Source organism: Podarcis bocagei (genome assembly GCF_964188305.1).
Source record: "Podarcis bocagei genome assembly, chromosome: 8".
Classification (NCBI taxonomy): Eukaryota; Metazoa; Chordata; class Lepidosauria; order Squamata; family Lacertidae; genus Podarcis; species Podarcis bocagei.
The window spans coordinates 86,889,896-86,913,519 of NC_138133.1; the positions used below are offsets into that span (position 1 = coordinate 86,889,896).

The following is a 23,624-nucleotide window of genomic DNA, read 5'->3' on the forward strand; positions in this document are numbered from 1 at the left end:
GGTGACTGCAGGAGAAAGGTGGAACAAATCGCTTTCTATGCACCCTTGAGATCCGTTTAAACCAGCGCGGCTGCATTTCTGTGCTATGTAACTGTGCAAAGCTGTTAGCGTGTTCCTGATGCGCTGACAAACTGGTAAATCCACCCTGAGGCTGAGAAGGAAAAAACAACGAGAACACAGCTTCTGTCCCACAGATCCCCTTGTAAATACATAATAGATCGCAGGAGTTTAAGATTATCTCGCCTGTCTCACTAATTTGTCAACTTCCTTCTTTGGCCTTTATTTACATGTTAGGAGCTTGGGGGCAGGGGAAGACTTTTTACAAAAACGTTTTATTTCCTTTTACAAGGTGAGTGTGTGGTTTCTGCAAATTAAAAAAGAAGAAAAAGAAACAACCGCTGCCACTTCCTAAGAGTTGAGATGTTGTGAAATGGAGATGTGCCACTTTGCTTTAAAGTGGGCATGTCACCAGCCTGTGACGTTTCGTTAGCATGCTGCAACACTTAAGTCTTAATCGCCAAGCCCTTATGGTTTCCAGAGGGTTAGCTGTGTTGGTTGCTTGCAGGGAAAACACACACCAAGAGTCTTGTGGGACTTTAAAGACCAATAAGCTTATTTTTCTTATATACAGTAGTACCTCGGGTTACATACGCTTCAGGTTACATACGCTTCAGGTTACAGACTCTGCTAACCCAGAAATAGTGCTTCAGGTTAAGAACTTTGCTTCAGGATGAGAACAGAAATTGTGCTTTAGGGCTCAGCGGCAGCAGGAGGCCCCATTAGCTAAAGTGGTGCTTCAGGTTAAGAACAGTTTCAGGTTAAGAACAGACCTCCGGAACGAATTAAGTACTTAACACGAGGTACCACTATATATATATATGTATATATATGTGTGTATATATATAATTTTATTAGTTTTATAACATCTCATTTTCAACAGTAATTAAACATACTTTTACATCTTATACAATTTTTTTTACTTCCATCAATCGCCTCTGAAAATTTTCCAATCTAATCACTCAATATACATTTCTTACTTTCACTACTACATTTAAATCTCATAACTAATATCTCTATTCTTTTTCTACTTTGCAATGTTTCATATATTTCTCCTTACAAAACTTCTTGTAGTCCCACTAGTGTAATTTGTTGATTACAGTTGCTCTTCAAATAGTTTGTATATTTTTTCCAATCTTCTGTGAATCTCTGGTCCCACAGGTTTCGAATCCTTCCTGTCATTTTATCTAATTCTGCGTAGTCGATTAATTTTGTCTGCCATTCTTCTTTCGTCCAATAAGCTTATTTTTCATAAGTTTTTGTAGACTTATTTACTTCATCAGATGTATCCTCTCTCCAAATTGCCTAGTATGTTACTGTTTTCTTTTCTGATGAGGGCTATTTAAGCAGATAAGCTCGTTTGTTGAACAACTATCTTCCATCTGAATTGGTTACAGGTTGTTCTAAAAGTGGATCTACAGCTTCTTTGTTGGTGGGGCGAGTTTGTGTCAGGAATGGCAACGGCTGTTTGGCATTGTGATGATTGTGTGGTCTCTAAAGTAGGGTTAAATAAAACAAATTAAAAATAAATGTCCAGTAGCACCTTAGAGACCAACTAAGTTTGTTCTAGGGACGTGGAAGGCACTGTAGTGTAAACCACTGAGCCTTGGGCTTGCCGATCGGAAGGTCGGCGGTTCGAATCCCTGCGATGGGGTGAGCTGCCATTGTTCGGTCCCTGCTCCTGCCAACCTAGCAGTTCGGAAGCACGTCAAAGTGCAAGTAGATAAATAGGTACCGCTCCGGTGGGAAGGTAAACGGCGTTTCCGTGCACTGCTCTGGTTCGCCAGAAGCGGTTTAGTTATGCTGGCCACATGACCCGGAAGCTGTATGCCAGCTCTCTCGGCCAGTAAAGCAAGACGAGCGCTGCAACCCCAGAGTCGGCCACGACTGGACCTAATGGTCAGGGGTCCCTTTACCTGTTAAGTTTGTTCTGGGTATAGCTTATACCCAGAACAAACTTAGTTGGTCTCTAAGGTGCTTTATATTTATTTTGACTGCATCAGACCAACATGGCTACCTACCTGAATCTAAAGTAGGGTGTCACTCATATGACCAGGGTGTCAAACTGATTTATTATCCGCTGAAAACGACAATATGATTTTGATAAGTACTCTTTTGGTTCCCAACTCCCCGTTCCCGAGCACCACCACTACTTGCATGCTTAGGCAGTTATATGAAACATCCTTGCCATTTAAATCTTTCTTTTTTCATTGACTGAAAGCCACCCCCATTGTCAGCTGTTCATCTCATGGCTAGACTGGGAAAGGCGAAAAGCTGATAGCCATTGGTAGGTCTGCCCCCTTACACCAGGGAAGGGCATTGCTTCCTGACCCTGAAGGCAGTTTATTAATTTGCCTAGAGCAGGGGTAACCCGTGTGGTTCTCACCATCTCTGGCTGGGGCTGATGAGAGTTGGAGTTCAGCAACATTTGGAGGGGGCACCATCTGACATAGAATATGATGGAGCGGTGTGGGCACTTCCTATAGAAGACTTCTTCCTATGAGTCAGTTTCAGCAGAATGAACTGAACTGGTTGCAAAATAGCATGCTTAGTTTGTTTCGCCACCAACATCCTACGAACTGACTTCGGTAGAATGAACTAGATGAAGATCAACATGCTTAGTTGGTTTTATTTGGTTTTGTTGGTTGATAATGGTCATTCTTTGCAGAAATTTGAAAAGAAAAATGTATTGAAGTAAGATAGATTTAAGGGTGTCGCAAGTTCCTGAGAAACCGGCATAGAAACTGTATTAGCTTAGGTTTTCTTGACTTTGCTTCCAATATTGTTAACTACTAGACCAGGCATAAGCAAACTCGGCCTTCCAGATGTTTTGGTGCTACAGTTTCCATCATCCCTGACCACTGGTCCTGTTAGCTAGGGATGATGGGAGTTATAGTCTCAAAACTGCTGGAGGGCTGAGTTTGCCTATGCCTGTACTAGACCAATAGTCTTAACTGTTTCAGACTTGGGACCCATCTTTTAACCTAGATGCGCACTTGGGGACCCATTTCTTAATTAATTTATTTTACCGTCTATTTCCGTGCCATGACTCAGTTACCTTTGAACATGCAAGTTTCATTTAGCTGTCACTAATAGCCGTTGATGAAGCTGTTCTCCACAAACTTATCTAATGCTCTTTTTCAAAGCCAGTAGACAACATTGCATCTTGTGGAAGTAAATGCCATAAATTAATTGTTTCAAAGTAAATTTAAATTAATTAATTAATTAATTAATTCAGAAGGCGTGTTCTTTGTTTCCAAGAGCAACTGTGATGGTGAGAACAGCTTGTAAGATGCAGTTTGGACCGCAGGTGTTTTTTGTAAAAATGCAAGTGTACTTTGAACAAGCAACTTAATAAAAAGATTTTTGATTACCCCAGGACATCACTTCGTGAGCAGACCATAGCCTCAGAAACTTTGGGGGAAAATGAACTGTGTATTAAATGCCCTGCATAGCAGCAGACCGGCATTGCTTGATCAGTGTATTGACACAAACATTTTAGTTTGTATATGTCCCACAAATAACCCAGAGATGCATTTTAGATAAAAGGGCACATTCTACTAATGTAAAAACACGCTGATTCCCGGACCGTCCGCAGGCCGGATTTAGGAGGCGATTGGGCCGGATCTGGCCCCCAGGCCTTACTTTGCCTTTTGTTGTTGTTTAGTCGTTTAGTCGTGTCCGACTCTTCGTGACCCCATGGACCAGAGCATGCCAGGCACTCCTGTCTTCCACTGCCTCCCGCAGTTTGGTCAGACTCATGCTGGCAGCTTCGAGAACACTGTCCAACCATCTCGTCCTCTGTCGTCCCCTTCTCCTTGTGCCCTCAATCTCTCCCAACATCAGGGTCTTTCCCAGGGAGTCTTCTCTTCTCATGAGGGGGCCAAAGTCTTGGAGCCTCAGCTTTAGGATCTGTCCTTCCAGTGAGCACTCAGGGCTGATTTCCTTAAGAATGGAAGGGTTGGATCTTCTTGCAGTCCATAGGACTCTCAAGAGTCTCCTCCAGCACCAGAATTCAAAAGCATCCATTCTTCGGCGATCAGCCTTGCTTTAAAGCCTCAAATGACTCAGGCTCCAACCATCTGAAGGATCATCTCCTTCCCTACTGATCCCCGTGGGTGTTAAGATTAGCAGAGGAATCCCTCTTGGTTGTTCCATCACTTTTGAAAGCGTGGGCTGCTGGTGGCCTGGGCAAGGGCATTCTCTCTGAAGCGGGAGGCACTGTGATCTAAACCACTGAGCCTCTTGGGCTTGCTGATCGGAAGGTCAGTGGTTCGAATCCCCGTGACAGGGTGAGTGCCCGTTGCTCTGTCCCAGCTCCTGCCAACCTATCAGTTGTGCACACCAGCACAAGTAGATAAATAGATACCACTGTGACGGGTAGGTAAACAGCGTTTCCTTGTGCTCTGGCTTCTGTCATGGTGTTCTGTTGCGCCAGAAGCAGTTTAGTCATTCTGGCTACATGACCTGGAAAGCTGTCTGTGGACAAACACCGGCTCCCTCGGCCTGAAGCGAGATGAGTGCCGCAACCCCGTAGTCACCTTTGCCTGGACTTAACCGTCCAGGGTTCCTTTACCTTTTACCTTTACCTATTCTCTGTGACAGCCACAAAGCTGTGGAGCTCTCTCCCCATAGAGGTGTGATTGGCATCTTCATTGAATGCTAAAGACATGTATCTCTTTACCTTTGCTTTTTGACACCTGGGGTGTCTAGTTTTAGGGCCCACCATATTTTTGTGATGGTAAATTGCTTTGAACTGCTTTTAACATTGTGATTTAATTGCTGTAACCTGCCCCGGGATCTTAGGTTGAAAGGTAGGTAACAAATTGAAATAATAATGTTGCTAATGTTTCAGTTAATGTGTATTGTTAATTCTTGAAGAAAGAACCGACTGAAAAACTGCCCGATGGATTTTGCACCTAGTTAAATGCTCTTGGCTTTAATTTTGAACTAGTAGACTTAGAGTTTGTTTACTTGGAAGTACAATTCAACAGGTACAGTAGAATTTAGTATCGGATATGTGTGCAGAGAGCACCACGTACAAAATGAAGATATACATAAGAGGATGAAGACTGAAGAAGTAATTATTGCCAAATAATATTAGTAACATTCTTTTAAAAATATTGTTTTAGCTGGGGTGGATTGTTTCATAACAAAAATAAATTGCTGCTAAGTAGTAACAGAAGTAAATTTCTATATGCGAACCATCATTTGGGGACAAAATAAGAATTGTTATTATTTTATTGTTTTTAGGTTGCTCAAAGACATGACATAAGAAGCGCCCCTCCCTTCGAACCAGAAGTGCTTTCTGTTTTTGTACCTCCGTTCATCAGCAAGGAGGAGTTGCAAACCACAAATATAAATAGGAATGCGTTCAATAAAGGGAAACGGCGTTCCTTTCGGAAAAAGAAAGAGAAATCCAAGATTGACACTGCAAAAGCTCTGAATGGAGCCCATAAAATTCCTGAGACTGAAGATATTACCATACCTATAGACATTGACCTTAATGGATTGCCACAGCTTTGCTTTCCAGGTAACGTGAGCCCCTGTCATTTTAATAATCAGTTTCATGTCTGTTAACGGATAGGATCAATATTGATGCATAAAAGCAGGGGACTTGTAGTGCTTCTGAAAAAGTGGGAATCATTTTATTGATGATAGATAGATACAGTGCTTTTTTTCTTAAAAAAATGTTTGGGGGTACTGTCATTTTCACTCAAGAGAATCACCATTTTATAGTTTAAATTGGGAAAAATAAATTCAGTAAATGGACAAAAGTACAAAGATTCACAAGAGGGACGCGGGTGGCGCTGTGGGTTAAACCACAGAGCCTAGGACTTGCCAATCAGAAGGTGGGCAGTTCGAATCCCTGCGACGGGGTGAGCTCCCATTGCTTGGTCCCTGCTCCTGCCAACCTAGCAGTCTGAAAGCAGGTCAGAGTGAAAGTAGATAAATAGGTACCACTCCAGCGGGAAGGTAAACAGTGTTTCCGTGTGCTATTCTGGTTCACCAGAAGCGGCTTTGTCATGCTGGCCACATGACCCAGAAGCTGTACGCCGACTCCCTTGGCCAATAAAGCGAGATGAGCGCCGCAACCCCAGAGTTGGTCACGACTGGACCTAATGGTCAGGGGTCCCTTTACCTTCACCTTTAGAAAGATTCACAAAATGTTTAGGGGTATGCATCCCCCTGCGTCCCCCCCAGAAAGAAAGCACTGGATAGAGAGATAGAGAAATAGAGAGATGATAGCTATAGATGATAGATAGATAGATAGATAGATAGATAGATAGATAGATAGATAGATAGATGATAGATAGATGATAGATAGATGATAGATAGATGATAGATAGATGATAGATAGATATAAATAGATAGATAGATAGATAGATAGATAGATGATAGATAGATAGATAGATGATAGATAGATAGATCATGCATTAGAATTTAATGGTGGGTTACATGATTACCTAACCAATGATTCCTATTCTGATTCTGGGCTACTGTGTATAACTCTCATCCCCATGCAGATAGTATAAGCTGTATCTCGGCTACAAGAGAAAAAATATGCCGTACTGAGAAAATCTTAACAGCAAAAACACTGCCATTCTGGGTGGTATTTAAACAGGCTAAATTAATTTGATTGATTAAGGCTGTGATCCTTTGGTCCCCGGGGGGGGAGGGTGTTCCAAGGGGCGGTGGCAGAGAGAGAGAGAGAGGTGCTCCCTGGCAATGTGGCAATCTTTGTGACCTCTGCCAGTGGTCTGTGCAGATGTTGAACATCTGTGCCGGGTGAAGATCACAGGAAGCCATGGATCCAAAGGATCTGTGTCCTTTCTTTCCCCCCAGCTTGGGAAAACAAACAACACCGCCTGAACTGTCTCGTGTATTCTTGGAAGCAATGTTGGCTTTGCATTTTAAAATACAAACTGTTTGGATTGCTCTGCCCAGGAAGTTGATTCCTAATTTCACTCCTGGAACCAATTTTCAGGGTCTGCAAATATGTGCACTGTAGTTGTTGTTGTTATGTATTAAATCTATATACTGCCCTTCATCTGAAGATGGCAATTCGTAACTGTGTTCACTACTGCTAACTTTTATTGGCGCTGTGCCTTACAATATGTTCATCTCATTTCCAGGAGGATTTAATATAGCGTTGGAATCCACAGAAGACCGCATCCATTTCCTTGTTTTCACTGACGTCTGTGGTAACAGAACGTATGGTGTTGTCGCACAGTATTACCGGCCTATGCAGGTAGGTTGTTTACCCTGCTGCTGTGCTCCTAATCCGACAAGCCCAAATGCTGAGCTGATCATTTGCAAATGCTGACCATTCTTAAAATTAGTCATCTAGCGTCTGTATCTTTAGCTACTGCTAAGTTCTTACAGTTCAGGGCATAGATCTCTGAAGAAGCAAGACCCAGCAGAGTTCTTGATTGTGAGTTCTAGTCACAGATGTATCTAGGGCGAATGCTTTCGACTTTGTCAACTCAGGTAACTTGTTATTAACATGTGATCATAAACCTGTAGGGTGGCTTTTGTAAGCAGAACATGGGAATTCCCCAAAGAATATAACACCATATAACACTGGCCCTGAAAGACCTACGTTGGCTCCCAGTACATTTCTGAACACAATTCAAAGTGTTGGTGCTGACCTTTAAAGCCCTAAACAGCCTCGGCCCAGTATACCTGAAGGAGCGTCTCCTCCCCCATTGTTCAGCCTGGACACTGAGGTCAAGCTCTGAGGGCCTTCTGGCGGTTCCCTCACTGCAAGAAGTGAAGTTACAGGGAACCAATCAGAAGGCCTTCTCGGTGGTGGCGCCTGCCCTGTGGAATGCCCTCCCACCAGATGTCAAGGAAATATACAACTATCTGACTTTTAGAAGACATCTGAAGGCAGCCCTGTTTAAGGAAGTTTTTAATGTTTGAAATTTATTGCTTTTAATAATAATAATAATAATAATAATAATAATAATATACTGTTGGGAGCCACCCAGAGTGGCTGGGGAAACCCAACCATATGGGCAGGGTATAAATAATAAATTATTATTATTATTATTATTATTATTGTTGTTGTTGTTGTTGTTGTTGTTGTTGTTGTTGTTGTTAACCAGATGGGCAGGGTATAAATAATAAATTGTTGTTGTTGTTGTTGTTGTTGTTGTTGTTGTTGTTGTTGTTGTTGTAGAATTAGAATGGGTCTTGAGTGCCTAATATGTACTGCAAAATGAGCGGTTCTTAAAGTCAACATTATGTCCTTTATTTTGTAAATGTGCTTCTTAGTTTTCCAAAACTGAGTTTTTTTGACACGTGCCTAAAGTAACACGCAGTTTTCTTGCAGGATGCCCACATCTTCTATAATGGACAAGCTTCTTGGGAAACGGCAAAGAGCTCCAGATCTGCTTCATATTTTGTGCCATTTGCAGTGTGCATCATATCTAGGTATCCCTACTTCAATGCCCTCAAAGACTGTCTGTCCTGGTAAGGATTATGATCTAAGCTACTTCAATGGCAGTAACTTGCACCCATGGCTGTGATTTTATTTGTTACAGAAGCTGTCAAAATATTCTATATCACAGTAAGAGAGCTTTTAGTGACCAATTACAACTGTTGGGAGGCAAAGGAAACCAAATTAAGGCAGCAGATTCACCTATTTGTAGGCAGCGCTGCAGCATTTTGCTTGAACGGTCTCTGTCTTCACAGTCAGTGTGGAACAGGAAACGATTTATTTTAAAACTGTCCTTCCAAGTAGGTTTGCAGATTGGAAGGAAAGTATGCCCCAACAGGCAGTGCTATAATTAATCAGTGTCCTTATAGGTGGAAATTAATTGGGTTCCCTGTGTTCAGAACGGCACTTAAAATGTATTTTTTTTCAACGGTTATTCAGAGGTTAGTGATGGTTGTAAGCATGGATTTAGTCTGTTGCAGTTACGTATATTGTGATGCATTTTGATTTATTTAACAAAATTTATATACCGCTTACTCAAGCTAAAGACAAACTAAAATATTCATCAAAAACTTATGAAAGCAAGGCATGTATTTAGATACATTTTAAAAATATATATCTAAACACATATTTTTAAAATATATCTAAGTATATTTTGTTGGAGCAAAGCAGTTTTTAGCAGGCACCAAAAACAACACAAAGAAGGACTGCAGTAAGTTGGTGGATATATACTGTACAGAAGAAAACATACTTTGAAGGAATGAGAATTTTACTAAAACTAATTTTGCCTTCTACTGACATATGCTTCACTTCTATTTGCTTTTTTATTATTTCAGCTTATTGGCACAATTGAAGTCTTACAAGGATTTAGATGTTGATAACTATATAAAAGAATTCGCCGCCAGACTGTGTTTAATCCCCACTCCTCCTCCAGGACCTTTGCACTTGGTAATTCTGCAAGATACTACATTTTATTCTGCTGTATATTAGCTTCCTTAGTGTTTGTCTGGAAATGAAGGAACTTAAAATAACCCTGTTCTGAAGAACTTGGTTCATGACTGGTGCTCAGAAGAGCAAAGGCTCATGGCCACTTTCCCTTCCTCTCTTATTTTTCCCTAGGCCAGCATGGTGTAGTGGTTAAGAGCGGTGGACTCGTAATCTGGTGAACCGGATTTGCTTCCCCGCTCCTCCACATGCAGCTGCTGGGTGACCTTGGGCCAGTCACACTTCTCTGAAGTCTCTCAGCCTCACTCATCTCACAGAGTGTTTGTTGTGGGGGAGGAAGGGAAAGGAGAATGTTAGCTGCTATGAGACTCCTTCAGGTAGTGATAAAGCAGGATACCAAATACAGTTAAATCAAATCTTCTTCTTCTCCTCCATTCTTCATTTTTCCCTCCAGACCAAACTTACCCTTCAATTTGTTGTCTACAGTGGTACCCTGGTTCTCAAACTTAATCCGTTCCGGAAGTCTGTTCCAAAACCAAAACGTTTCTAAACCAAGGTGTGCTTTCCCATAGAAAGTAATGCAAAACGGATTAATCCGTTCCAGACTTTTAAAAACAACCCCTAAAACAGCAGTTTAACATGAATTTTACTATCTAACGAGACCATTGATCCATAAAATGAAAGCAATAAACAATGTACTGCAGTCGTACAATCATTCAATCAGTCAGTAGCTGAACTGGGTTCCACACAGTCACAAAAACAAAACAAAAAGAGCAGCAAAAACAAAAATGCAAAATAAATAACAAAAACAGACAGACCTCAGTGTAACACTTAAAACGGAAGTGTGGCACTCAAATTGGAAGCGTAACAGTCAAAACACAGCATGTTTGATTTCCAGAAAAAGTCTGCAAACCGGAACATTACTCTAGACTCAGGTAGGTAGCCGTGTTGGTCTGACGCAGTCAAAATATGTATAAAAAACAAAAAAAAATTATGCAGGCCTAGGGAAAAATTAAGAGAGGAAGGGAAAGTGGCTTACAGCAATTTTAAAAACACACTTTCGGAATCAGTTAAAACAGATTACAGAATGAAGGGGCGAGGGCGTGTCCTAGAATGCATATCTCAGTTGTCAAAGAGAGGTGCACTTTCAGTGTATCAAGAAAACTACGCGATGAAGGTGCCTTGACACCAGACAGCAGCAGGCTTGTGTCTGCAAATTCAGGTCACCCCTGAGGCGTGTCCTGCCTATCTACTTATTCTGCCCAGCAACATCTCTGTGTGTGTGAGAGAGAGTCAGTCAGTCAGTGTATCGGAGAGAGTGAGAGTGTTAGAGATCCTAGAGATAAGATTGCTGCTAAGAGCAGCTGCAGACTCTCAGTGTAGCATTGATTTATGCTTAGAATACTCAGCTCTGTATATAGTTTTGTATCATAGTTGTAGTTATAGAATAAAAGGAAGATATTCTACAGAGCTGCTCTCCGAGTGGTTTATACTCTGCAAGACTCTGCAAAACTCTGCTGCGCAACGACTGTATTATTGAGACAGTGAATCCGGTGCTCTCAGCTCTAAGCTGTGATTCCACAGCACTGTGACCTGTTCCTGTGAGAAAGGAGGTCTCTGGCGGTGCTACCCAGCTCGCCTAGCCCAGTCGGGGTTGAGGTACATGAGTCCAGTTGGCGCACTGGCTCTAGGGCGATGCTGACAGAAGGTGCCTTGACACCCGACAGCAGCAGGCTTGTGTCTGCAAATTCAGGTCACCCCTGCCATTTGCAATAATATAGGACAGTGGAGTTTCAGTGGAGAGACAATGGTTGGGAACATCTTGTCTCTGCATTCCCTCTCTCCCTCCCATGTTATTTTGACTGTAGGGGAGGGAGGGGTTGCAGGGGGGAAATGGGGGTGTGTGGGAGGGAATGCTTTAGCTCTCCCTATCTTCTGCTTTTCCTGCTGGAAATCACTTTTCCTTCTTCTTTACTGCTATTTGGCAGTAATCCATGTTTGAAGATTCAAGTTCTGTTCCTGTCCTACACATTTCTGCCTTGGGTGTTCCCTGTCTTTTAGGACCTCTATTTCTACTCTGCTTTTAGGACTGCAACGTTTTTCTGCCCACGCTGGGATTTTTAGGTAGTGGCGCTGTGGGTTAAACCACAGAGCCTAGGGCTTGCCGATCAGAAGGTCGGTGGTTCGAATCCCAGCGATGGGGTGAGCTTCCGTTGCTTAGTCCCTGCTCCTGCCAACCTAGCAGTTCGAAAGGACGTCAAAGTGCAAGTAGATAAATAGGTACCACTCTGGCGGGAAGGTAAATAGTGTTTCTGTGCGCTGCTCTGGTTCGGCCACATGACCCAGAAGCTGTATGCCGGCTCCCTCAGCCAATAAAGCGAGATGAGCGCCGCAACCCCAGAGTCGGTCACGACTGGACCTAATGGTCAGGGGTCCCTTTACCTTTAAAGAGGAATAATGGAGGTTATCCTTATTTTGCAGGACATGACATAATTCATTGAAGAATGTGTGTTTCTGGGTATTTTTGTTTTCAGTGCAGACTGTAGGAGTTTGCATTCAATCTTCATTCTCTCTCTTTGTCCAGAGCCTGTCTAGGGTCTGGGTTGAGCCTTTGTCAATAGATATCTGATCACAACAGTTTTCAGGGTTTATTCCAGTATTTGGCAATCATGGGAATACAGAACAGTTCTGTAGTCTCCCCTAGGACCTTTAGTCTGTCTGAGAACTTGTCACCGAGTGATGCAATTTAACGTAAGTTTTCTGTTTGTGTTATAGTATCTGAGCCTGTACTGCAACTGCTCATGATTGTGCTTGAAATAATAATAATAAATAATAAATATAAGTTCTACAGGAGTTATTAACTAAATCTCATCGTACTTAACACCAGAATTTGCATTTGTTTTCACGGTTCATCCGCTCAGTAATGCAACTGTTATTTTCTCTTACTGCCCCCTCTCACATGAATTAACATTTCCTTGCTCAGAAAGGGATTAGACTAGACGGCTCATTATCACAGTAGATGTCAGATAAGTTTAATCTATTGTCAAATTCTCCGGTTGCTTTGTTTAGTCCCTTCCTGTAGATGAGCAAAAAAAATACAAAAGCTTGTTCATTTGGACCAAGAAATGTGCTATAATACTGCAGATCTGTGAATGTTCTGCATGCAAAAGCAGTCTTCTTGTTCCCGATTCTTAGGCCTGTTTTCACTGTTTTTGTTCGTAAAATATATTGTAGTTGCAGTTTGTGGTTATGACACAAAAAATAGCTGACCACCCACCTCTGTTGTTCCTCCTAGATATTTAATACGAAGCCTCTCCAGGTAATATTTCCATCTCAGGAGGATCCTGACAGCCCACTTATCGATCTGGATCTACACCTTCCCTTCCTATGCTTCAAACCGGAACAGGTGTTACAGGTATAGCATGGCTGTCTTGTTTTAAGCAGGTGGAAACTGGATCCGTGTATAGTTTGTGGGAGTTGCACAGAATTACTTTGCGCTCCGAGGCCCCCAAGCCCTTCCCCTGAAAATAACTTCACACTGACACGTAATTTTAGTTTAAGTTATTGGGCAAAATTTAGGCCACAACTTTATCGATTACAGCAAAGTGAGCGGTGTTGGCTTAGGCATTGGCAACAGACTATAACTGACTCCTGCCTCTCTGGCTGGAAGTCTGAAAGGGTAAACACCAAACGAGGGAGCCACATCGGTGAAGACCAACGAAGCTCACCCCGGGGTTCCTGCGGTCCTGGCATGGCCCTAGCCCCTCAAGCGGACTTCAGATGAGATCCAGACCCCCAGATTCCTTTACCGGAATACCCTTATTCATGGAGGGGCAGGTGAAGGCCGCACCTCCCCTCCCACACACTTCAATAAGCCAGTGCTTAACCGCCAAACCTTAGAAAGTTGTGACGATTGCTAAGGGGGTAGGCGAAAACCAAGTGGCCAAAGCCAATCTGCCAAATGGAAAAATTCCTACACAGCTCTTGCTCCAAAACAGGCGACCCAACCCAAAGCAAGGCCAAAGCAGCAGCACATAAAATTAGGGAGGGAGGGCAGGTGTTCGGCAGCGTGAATGCAAGTAACCCCAGTTACGCCGCCCTGCCGCTTTTATAGGCCCCAGGAATCGCGCCAACTGCCCTGATTGGCCCAAACAGCCTGGCATGATCCCGGGGCCCAACGGCTAAGGCTTGGGCCACTCCCGGCAACAACTCTCCCAGCGAGGGTGCCTTAGGGGCCCACGCGCAACCAGGACCCTCATTAAGGAGGATCCCATTTGTAAATAATTTCAGCCTAATGCCCTTGTTCTGAATGAGTGAAATGGGCCTCTGGCAGGGAGCATGCGAGAAGACATACCATACTTTTAACAACGGGAACACAGCGATCCCCATAACCAGGCAAAGTCTCGCCCGCCTTTCCATAGCGAGACCAGGGCTTTGACAGGGTTGCCGTAAATACTGAATGCTCATAGTGGCAGTGAGAGTAAGAAGTCAGAGGGATGTTGCCAGTTCAATTCTCCTTCCATCTTTCTGCTAGACGGGATGTAATAAGAGTTACTGAGATGAGGGCCTTCTCGGTAGTGGCACCCGCCCTGTGGAACGCCCTTCCACCAGATGTCAAAGAGGAAAAACAACTACCAAACTTTTAGAAGACATCTGAAGGCAGCCCTGCCTAGGGAAGCTTTTAATGTTTAATAGGTTATTGTATTTTAGTGTTCTGTTGGAAGCCACCCAGAGTGGCTGGGGAAACCCAGCCAGATGGGCGGGGTATAAATAATAATTTTATTATTATTATTATTATTATTATTATTATTATTATTATTATTATTATTATTACTTTTATAAAGTATGCCAAGCACTTAAAATTTGTTAAATAAATGATAAGGTGCTGTTACGCTGAAGCTCTCCCTATATGGAATTTATGGTGGCCTGTTTCCCTCCCTTTCCAGATCATAACCTGCATTTTAACAGAGCGGAAGATTGTTTTATTTTCCTCTGACTGGGCATTGCTGACCCTCATATCCGAGTGCTTCATGATGTACATCCACCCTATTCAGTGGCAGCACACTTTCGTACCCATTCTGTCTCATCAGATGTTGGATTTCGTCATGGCTCCTACATCCTTCCTCATGGGATGCCACATTGATCATTTTGGAGAGGTTTGCAAGGTCTGCTGTGGGTCATTTCCAGTTCTGCTTCTCTGCTTCTCTCACCTATAAAATGCATTCAGAGGTAGAGGTAACTCCACATTTGTGCTGGAGTTGTGTTCTGGGTTACTGCCCACTTGCATGGGATCAGAAGCCCATTGAAAAAGGCTGTGAACCCCTTTTTCTACCTCCATTCCACCCTTTTAGTGACGTTCCAGTAATGTCCTTATGACTTATCCAGGTCACTTCCAGGTATGTATTTACGGGACCGCCTCTCCTGGTCTGCCCTGCAGAAGACCTTAAGGTCCATGAATAACCATAGTTTAGAGGTCCCGGGCCGTAAGGAAGTCAGACTATCCTCCACCAGTGCCAGGGCCTTCTCAGTGATGGCTCCGGTCTGGTGGAATGCTCTGTCCCATGAGACTAGGACCCTTCAGGATTTAACCTCCTTCCGCCGGGCCTGTAAGACAGAGCTATTCCCCCTGGCTTTTAATCTGAATTCAGCCTCATCTTTTATTTCCCTTCTCTTCCCTCCTTCTCCCCTTCTATGAAGATCACCCACTCTGAGACCCCACAGCTAATTCTCCCCTGGCCTCCTCGCTGGCCCAAGTAGGACCAATTCAGCCAGCTAGCCCTGGGGATTATCTAATGCTTATCTAATACGAATTAAAAATGGAAAATGGTTTAGATGAACACATGGTATTATAGATAACTGGGCCCTTTTGAAGAGATTACGCATTTAATAATATTCGTCATGTATGTAGTGCACCCATTTACCGTATTTTGCGCCCCATAAGACGCTCCGGCCCATAAGACGCACCTAGTTTTTTTGGGGGGAAATAAAGAAAAAAAATTTTATTTCCCCCCCAGGTGCGGGGCTGGAAGAACCAGGTCGGGGAACAGTGGGAAGGCACGCTCTGCCTCCCCGCTGTCCCCCGAGCTTGTGGGGCTGGCGATGGGGAGAAGTGCACCAGTCCCGCGATGGCAGGCAGCTCTGTGCCGCCATCCCGAGCGGGGCGGGACTTAGCGCCCCGCTCGGGATGGCAGCGTAGACCTGCCTGCGGTCCCGCGACGGCAGGCAGATCTCTGCCGCCATCCCGAGCGGGGCGGGACTTAGCGCACCGCTCGGGATGGCGGCGTAGACCTGCCTGCAGTCCCGCGACGGCAGGCAGATCTCTGCCGCCATCCCGAGCGGGGCGGGACTTAGCGCACCGCTCGGGATGGCGGCGTAGACCTGCCTGCAGTCCCGCGACGGCAGGCAGATCTCTGCCGCCATCCCGAGCGGGGCGGGACTTAGCGCACCGCTCGGGATGGCGGCGTAGACCTGCCTGCAGTCCCGCGACGGCAGGCAGATCTCTGCCGCCATCCCGAGCGGGGCGGGACTTAGCGCACCGCTCGGGATGGCGGCGTAGACCTGCCTGCGGTCCCGCGACGGCAGGCAGATCTCTGCCGCCATCCCGAGCGGGGCGGGACTTAGCGCCCCGCTCGGGATGGCGGCGTAGACCTGCCTGCGGTCCCGCGACGGCAGGCAGATCTGTGCCGCCATCCCGAGCGGGGCGGGACTTAGCGCACCGCTCGGGATGGCGGCGTAGACCTGCCTGCAGTCCCGCGACGGCAGGCAGCTCTGTGCCGCCATCCCGAGCGGGGCGGGACTTAGCGCCCCGCTCGGGATGGCGGCGCAGAGCTGCGCTGGTCCCAGGAGCGCAGGCAGCTCTGCAGGGCCACCGGGAGCGGGGCGGAGCTTCTCCCCCGGCTCCCGGTGGCCGGGCAGAGCTGCGCTGGTCCCAGGAGCGCAGGCAGCTCTGCAGGGCCACCGGGAGCGGGGCGGAGCTTCTCCCCCGGTTCCCGGTGGCCGGGCAGAGCTGCGCTGGTCCCAGGAGCGCAGGCAGCTGTGCACGGCCACCGGGAGCGGGGCGGAGCTTCTCCCCCGGTTCCCGGTGGCCGGGCAGAGCTGTGCTGGTCCCAGGACTGCAGGCAGCTCTGCGCGGCCACCGGGAGCGGGGCGGAGCTTAGCGCCCCGCTCCGGATGGCAGCGCAGAGCTGCGCTGGTCCCAGGACAGCAGGCAGCTCTGCGCGGCCACCGGGAGCGGGGCGGAGCTTAGCGCCCCACTCCGGATGGCAGCGCAGAGCTGCGCTGGTCCCAGGAGTGCAGGCAGCTCTGCAGGGCCACCGGGAGCGGGGCGGAGCTTCTCCCCAGGCTCCCGGTGGCCGGGCAGAGCTGCGCTGGTCCCGATATTGCAGGCAGCTCTGCGCAACCCTCGGAGCCGGTCTCCCGAGGGTTGCGCAGAGCTTCCTGAAGCCTGGAGAGCGAGAGGGGTCGGTACGCACCGACCCCCCTCGCTCTCCAGGCTTCAGCGAAAGCCTGCATTCGCCCCATAAGACGCAGGCACATTTCCCCTTCATTTTTGGAGGGGAAAAAGTGCGTCTTATGGGGCGAAAAATACGGTAATCTGCTTCTTAGCTGTGCTGTAGCTGCAACCCCAGATAACCAACCGAGTGGCAAGGGACGAACTTCTCTGCCACTGCCCCTACCTCCTGAATTCTGGCTCTCGCTCGCACTGCTATTGCCATGATTGCTCTGTAAATCCCCTGACATTTCTCATAATTGCTGCCACCACCAGTGCAGTCTCAGGTCAGACCCTTTCGCAGGGGATTATAAATGTTGGTTCATCTTCCAGGGAACCCTGAGAGTTAGCTCATTTCCTGTTTTATAGGGTTGTGGCCGTGCTCTAAAGAATCAGCTCCCATTGTCAGCCTTCACATCTGAAAGGACTCTTCAGTCTTTTCGGAATGGGAAGATTTGTGTAGGATATTTTCGCACGAGTCCAAGCGGCTCCCCAGCGAGGCTGAGATAGACTGGATGGAAACGCAGGAAGTTGCCTTGTTCTGAGTCAGACATTTGCTCCATCTAGTTCAGTGCTGTCTACACGGACTGGCAGTGGTTCTTTGGGGTTTCAAATGGGCGTCTCCTGTAGTTGCCGGACATTGAACCAAGACTTTTTGCATGCAAAGTGTGTGCTCCACCACTGATCTCCTCCCCTCGGTTTGAACTGTGTTCTAATATTTTATCCACAGATAAGATCAAGATAAGATCAATGCTTTTGTTCATAGATTATTGCTCTGTGACAGGGTGGATTTGATTTAAATCAAATCGATTTAAATCATGATTTAAATCACTTGTCAGTAAGACTTGATTTGAATCCCCCCCCTTTTTTTACAGAAAGACTCATTCTTGCAGGTATAATCTTAATATTTACAACCAGATGAAGGTTTCATTTTTGGAATAATAAATTTTCAGAGCAGTTTTTACAGTTATATCAAAAATTACTGATTTGGTTATACTATTAGAAATACATAGGCAGGTAATTATGAAATTATTGTGAGGTTTAATAAGTTAACTGTTTATATCTGGACAATTTTTCTGCTGTACTTTATTGGAAGGAGAAAAATAATCATTTCCTTAATAACAATTTATTTAACTAAAACAATAACATTATAGCATATATATTCATGTTTGTTAACTGATGTGGTTAAACATTAAAAAACAAACAGCTTAGACTGAGTTTTAGCACACATGAAAAACTAAAAACAAATCCTTTTTTCTTGATGAATAGCCTTTGGAGTATAATGTAACTTAAATAGAAAACTATATTTGGAAAGGTTTTTCCTCCAAAAGCATTTTATTTTAACAATCCAATTTAAATTTTTTAAAAATCCAATTTAAATTTTAAAAAAATCCGATTTTAAAAAAATATTATTGATTTTTATCTACCCTGCTCTGTGACCAAAAATTTGAAACCTACGTATTTTTATTCATACGGGGCTGGATTCAACTACCTGGCTTCATTTGCAGAAGCCAGAGCATGCCAGCGCAGCAGGGCTTATTCCCTCCCCTTCCTTACTGTATTGCCCGCTAATTCATTCTGGGGGGTTGAGAAGAACCCCCAGAACAGTGTACAGAAGGAGGAAAGGGGAGAGCATCTCTTTGGCCAAGCAAAAATGATTGCACAAAACAATCTCCTAAGTGCTGCATTGAATTCCGCCCACGTTAAGTGAGATACATCGTGTCGTATTCAGCTAAGCATTGCTCAGGGTAGACCCACTGAGATTCACAAAATGAGGTTCATTAATTTCAATAGTTCTACTTTTGAGTGAAACTTAATTTTAATTGCGTCTTATGGGTGGTATTCAGTTATTCCATTGTTAATAGCGTCATAGCTTGCATTTTGCATTACTTCTTCCTGCTTAATCCATATTGTTTTAAATGATGAACCTGTCTGTCTCTCAAATAAAAAGGAAGCCGACGACTTAATTCTAATTAACATCGACAATGGCGATATCGCGCAATCCCAGTCATCGGAAGATGAGACTGAAATTCCAGATATCCCACTGGAGGCGGCAAAAATCTTCATAGCAAGGTAGAAATAAATGCTAAGGATGAAAAAATGAAATTGTTTGGCAAAGACACATAGTGCGATTTTTGTGCACCTGCTCATTCTCCTGCTTGGCGAAGGGGTGTGAGGTAGTGAGTTGCGCGGGGGCTGAACTTATCTTCATCCAGTGCGATTAGAAAGATGGATTCCTTCGGTGGATTGAGGGACCTGGGGTGGGGGGCAACAGGGCGCCTGAATGGGGGGAAGTGGTGTGCGTTAATTAAGTTATGCCATTCACCCAAATACACGCACAGAGATTGTTGATGGGTTTTCTGAAATAAACACCCAAAAACTTTGAACTGCAAAATTCTGATAATGGCGCATGATCCAGTAAGATAAAGAGTTTGTCTTCTAGGTAAAGGGACCCCTGACCATTAGGTCTAGTCGTGGCCGACTCTGGGGTTGCGGCGCTCATCTCGCCTTATTGGCCAAGGGAGCCGGTGTACAGCTTCCGGGTCATGTGGCCAGCATGACTAAGCCGCTTCTGGCAAAACCAGAGCAGCGTATGGAAATGCTGTTTACCTTCCCGCCGGAGCCTTACCTATTTACCGTATTTTTCGCCCCATAAGACGCACTTTTTCCCCTCCAAAAATGAAGGGGAAATCGGGGTGCGTCTTATGGGGCGAATGCCTGCAATCCTCGCGCGCCCGGCAGGAGGTCCCACCGGGTGCGCAAGGCTTGGGGCGGCAGCCTGTCGCCCGAAGCACGGGGAGCCCTCCGGAGGGCTCTCCCTGCTTCGGGCGAATGCCTGCAAGCCTCGCGCACCCGGCAGGAGGTCCCGCCCGGTGCGCGAGGCTTGGGGCGGCAGCCCGTCGCCCGAAGCACGGGGAGCCCTCCGGAGGGCTCTCCCTGCTTCGGGCGAATGCCTGCAAGCCTCGCGCGCCCGGCAGGAGGTCCCGCCCGGTGCGCGAGGCTTGGGGCGGCAGCCTGTCGCCCGAAGCACGGGGAGCCCTCCGGAGGGCTCTCCCTGCTTCGGGCGAGTGTCTGCAAGCCTCGCGCACCCGGCAGGAGGTCCCGCCCGGTGCGCGAGGCTTGGGGAGGCAGCCCGTCGCCCGAAGCACGGGGAGCCCTCCGGAGGGCTCTCCCTGCTTCGGGCGAGTGTCTGCAAGCCTCGCGCACCCGGCAGGAGGTCCCGCCCGGTGCGCGAGGCTTGGGGCGGCAGCCCGTCGCCCGAAGCACGGGGAGCCCTCCGGAGGGCTCTCCCTGCTTCGGGCGAATGCCTGCAAGCCTCGCGCGCCCGGCAGGAGGTCCCGCCCGGTGCGCGAGGCTTGGGGCGGCAGCCCGTCGCCCGAAGCACGGGGAGCCCTCCGGAGGGCTCTCCCTGCTTCGGGCGAGTGTCTGCAAGCCTCGCGCACCCGGCAGGAGGTCCCGCCCGGTGCGCGAGGCTTGGGGCGGCAGCCCGTCGCCCGAAGCACGGGGAGCCCTCCGGAGGGCTCTCCCTGCTTCGGGCGAGTGTCTGCAAGCCTCGCGCACCCGGCAGGAGGTCCCGCCCGGTGCGCGAGGCTTGGGGCGGCAGCCCGTCGCCCGAAGCACGGGGAGCCCTCCGGAGGGCTCTCCCTGCTTCGGGCGAATGCCTGCAAGCCTCGCGCGCCCGGCAGGAGGTCCCGCCCGGTGCGCGAGGCTTGGGGCGGCAGCCCGTCGCCCGAAGCACGGGGAGCCCTCCGGAGGGCTCTCCCTGCTTCGGGCGAGTGTCTGCAAGCCTCGCACACCCGGCAGGAGGTCCCGCCCGGTGCGCGAGGCTTGGGGCGGCAGCCCGTCGCCCGAAGCACGGGGAGCCCTCCGGAGGGCTCTCCCTGCTTCGGGCGAGTGTCTGCAAGCCTCGCGCACCCGGCAGGAGGTCCCGCCCGGTGCGCGAGGCTTGGGGCGGCAGCCCGTCGCCCGAAGCACGGGGAGCCCTCCGGAGGGCTCTCCCTGCTTCGGGCGAGTGTCTGCAAGCCTCGCGCACCCGGCAGGAGGTCCCGCCCGGTGCGCGAGGCTTGGGGCGGCAGCCTGTCGCCCGAAGCACGGGGAGCCCTCCGGAGGGCTCTCCCTGCTTCGGGCGAGTGTCTGCAAGCCTCGCGCACCCGGCAGGAGGTCCCGCCCGGTGCGCGAGGCTTGGGGAGGCAGCCTGTCGCCCGAAGCACGGGGAGCCCTCCGGAGGGCTCTCCCTGCTTCGGGCGAGTGTCTGCAAGCCTCGCGCACCCGGCAGGAGGTCCCACCGGGTGCGCGAGGCTTAGGGCGGCAGCGGACTGCTTGCGCGCACCTAGAAGCTTGGGGCGCGCTGAGCTCAGCACGCCCCAAGCTCCTGGTGTAGCGCAGCGATCCGCTAGCCCTGGGAGAGCCCCGCGGCTATCCCAAGGATAGCGGACTGCTTGCGCGCACGCAGAAGCTTGGGGCGCGCTGAGCTCAGCACGCCCCAAGCTCCTGGTGTAGCGCAGCGATCCGCTAGCCCTGGGAGAGCCCCGCAGCTATCCCAAGGATAGCGGACTGCTTGCGCGCACGCAGAAGCTTGGGGCGCGCTGACCTCAGCTCGTCCCAAGCTTCTGGATTAGCGCAGGGGTCCGCTAGCCCTGGGAGAGGCGCCCAGCTCTCCCACGCTAGCGGAGACCTTGCCTGCACGCAGAAGCTTGGGGCGCGCTGAGCTCCGCACGCCCCAAGCTCCTGGTGTAGCGCAGCGCACCTGGGGGGGGGAAATAAAAAAATTTTCCTTTATTTCCCCCCAAAAAACTAGGTGCGTCTTATGGGCCGGTGCGTCTTATGGGGCGAAAAATACGGTATCTACTTGCACTTTGATGTGCTTTCGACCTGCTAGGTTGGCAGGAGCAGGGACCGAGCAACGGGAGCTCATCCTGTTGTGGGGATTCGAACCTCTGACCTTCTGATCGGCAAGTCCTAGGCTGTGTGGTTTAGCCCACAGCGCCACCCGCGTCCCTTTGTCTTCTATAATACACCTAATCCCATTTTCTCTTGCGTACTGACACCTGACTGGTGAGCAAATTCCCCCACATATACTCCAAATTCTCTCTTAAGTCTGATTGCTTGTCGAGACAGGCATAGCTTAAGGCCCTTGGTTTCAAAGGATGCCCTGAAGCCATTCCACTCTGCTTCTCCCTTTCCCCCATCCCTGGGGTTACCATTGGGGCTGGGTGAGTTTTTGACTCTTGAGAAAATGCCTGTCCTGGCATCCCGCCACATCTCTCTTGGACGGGGAGTGGAATCCTCAGACTCCCCCCACCCAGGGTGGATTTGACTTAAATTTTAGGGAGTTAACGTGTTCTTTTCCCCCCTGCAGGGTTGAAAATCTTCAGCTGCACTATGACCTGCAGCTCTCCCACCGTGCTTCCTGCACAGACCTTGGTGAAGTTCAGCTGCGAAGGAGGATTTGGCAGCAGAGGCTCAATTCTGAAATTCAACAGATTACTCTGCAGTTAATAGTCAATATCTTTAGGTAGGTGCTGAAATAACCCTTGCACAGCGCATGATTCTGGAACTCAAAGCATTTGCACTTTCTCTCTCTCTCTGTCTCTGAGCATCTCCTGCTCCCTTCTGTACTAAAGCGAAGAGTTCCTCGATTCGGTGAAGGAATAAATGAGGCGTTGAATCTGAGGCTCAGTTATGGCAGTGTTTCTCCTGGGCATAGGGTTGGCTCCAGCAGTTGTCTTTCCACAAGGGCCGACATTGATGCCGAAATCCAGCATCACCTGAGCTCTGCGAGTGCGGCTTTCTCCTGATTGAAGTGCAGAGTGTTTGAGGACCGGGACATTCGCAGGTAAACCGAAATGCTTGTTTACAAAGCTATTGTACTACCAAGCTTGCTGTATGCCTGTGAAACATGGACCACTTATAAACGCCAACTGGAAAGATTCCATTTTGTCTCCGAAAAATCTTACACATCACTTGGGAAGACAGGCGAACTTAGGTCAGTGTACTGGAAGAAGCAAAGATCACCAGTGTTGAAGCAATGATTCTTCAACATCAACTTCGTTGGACTGGTCATGTTGTGCGGATGCCTGATGATTGTCTTCCAAAGCAACTACTCTATTCCCAACTTAAAAATGGAAAGCGTAATGCTGGCGGTCAACAAAAGAGGTTTAAAGACTGCCTCAAGGCAAATCTAAAAAATGTAGTATAAACACCAACAATTGGGAAACACTTGTCTGCGAGCGCTCCAATTGGAGAACAGCCTTTACCAAAGGTGGACTTTGAAGACACTCGAACTCAGGATGCAAGGGAGAAATGTGCTAAGAGGAAGGCACATGTGGCAAACCCTCACCATGATCAAATCCGGCCTGGAAACCAATGTCCCCACTGTGGAAAGACGTGTGGATCCAGAATTGGCCTCCACAGTCACTTATGGACTCATTGTTAAAACCGTGTTTAGGGAAGACAGTCTTACTAGGCTACAAGTGATCGCCAAAGAAGAAAGAAGATGGGTGGCTGTTGTGAGAGCAAGATGCTGGACTAAATGGGCTTCCATTCTGATGCGCCAGGGCTCCTTTTAACTTCATACAGGTAAAGGTAAAGGGACCCCTGACCATTAGGTCCAGTCGTGACCGACTCTGGGGTTGCGGTGCTCATCTCACTTTTTTGGCCAAGGGAGCCGGCGTACAGCATCCGGGTCAT

At 47.8% G+C, this 23,624-nt stretch overlaps 1 protein-coding gene across 2 annotated transcripts in view; it reads left to right on the plus strand.

Moving 5' to 3' along the window:
* The window catches only part of DENND3 (DENN domain containing 3), a 52,625-nt gene that overhangs the window by 1,721 nt on the left and 27,280 nt on the right, over nt 1-23,624 (plus strand). For both annotated transcript variants that reach the window (XM_081204367.1, XM_081204366.1), the window contains exons 3-10: nt 5,311-5,590; nt 7,194-7,309; nt 8,396-8,535; nt 9,337-9,448; nt 12,741-12,860; nt 14,392-14,610; nt 18,886-19,007; nt 22,294-22,449. In XM_081204367.1, the coding sequence (XP_081060493.1) occupies nt 5,311-5,590; nt 7,194-7,309; nt 8,396-8,535; nt 9,337-9,448; nt 12,741-12,860; nt 14,392-14,610; nt 18,886-19,007; nt 22,294-22,449 (1,265 nt within the window). The remainder of the gene's footprint in view (nt 1-5,310; nt 5,591-7,193; nt 7,310-8,395; nt 8,536-9,336; nt 9,449-12,740; nt 12,861-14,391; nt 14,611-18,885; nt 19,008-22,293; nt 22,450-23,624) is intronic.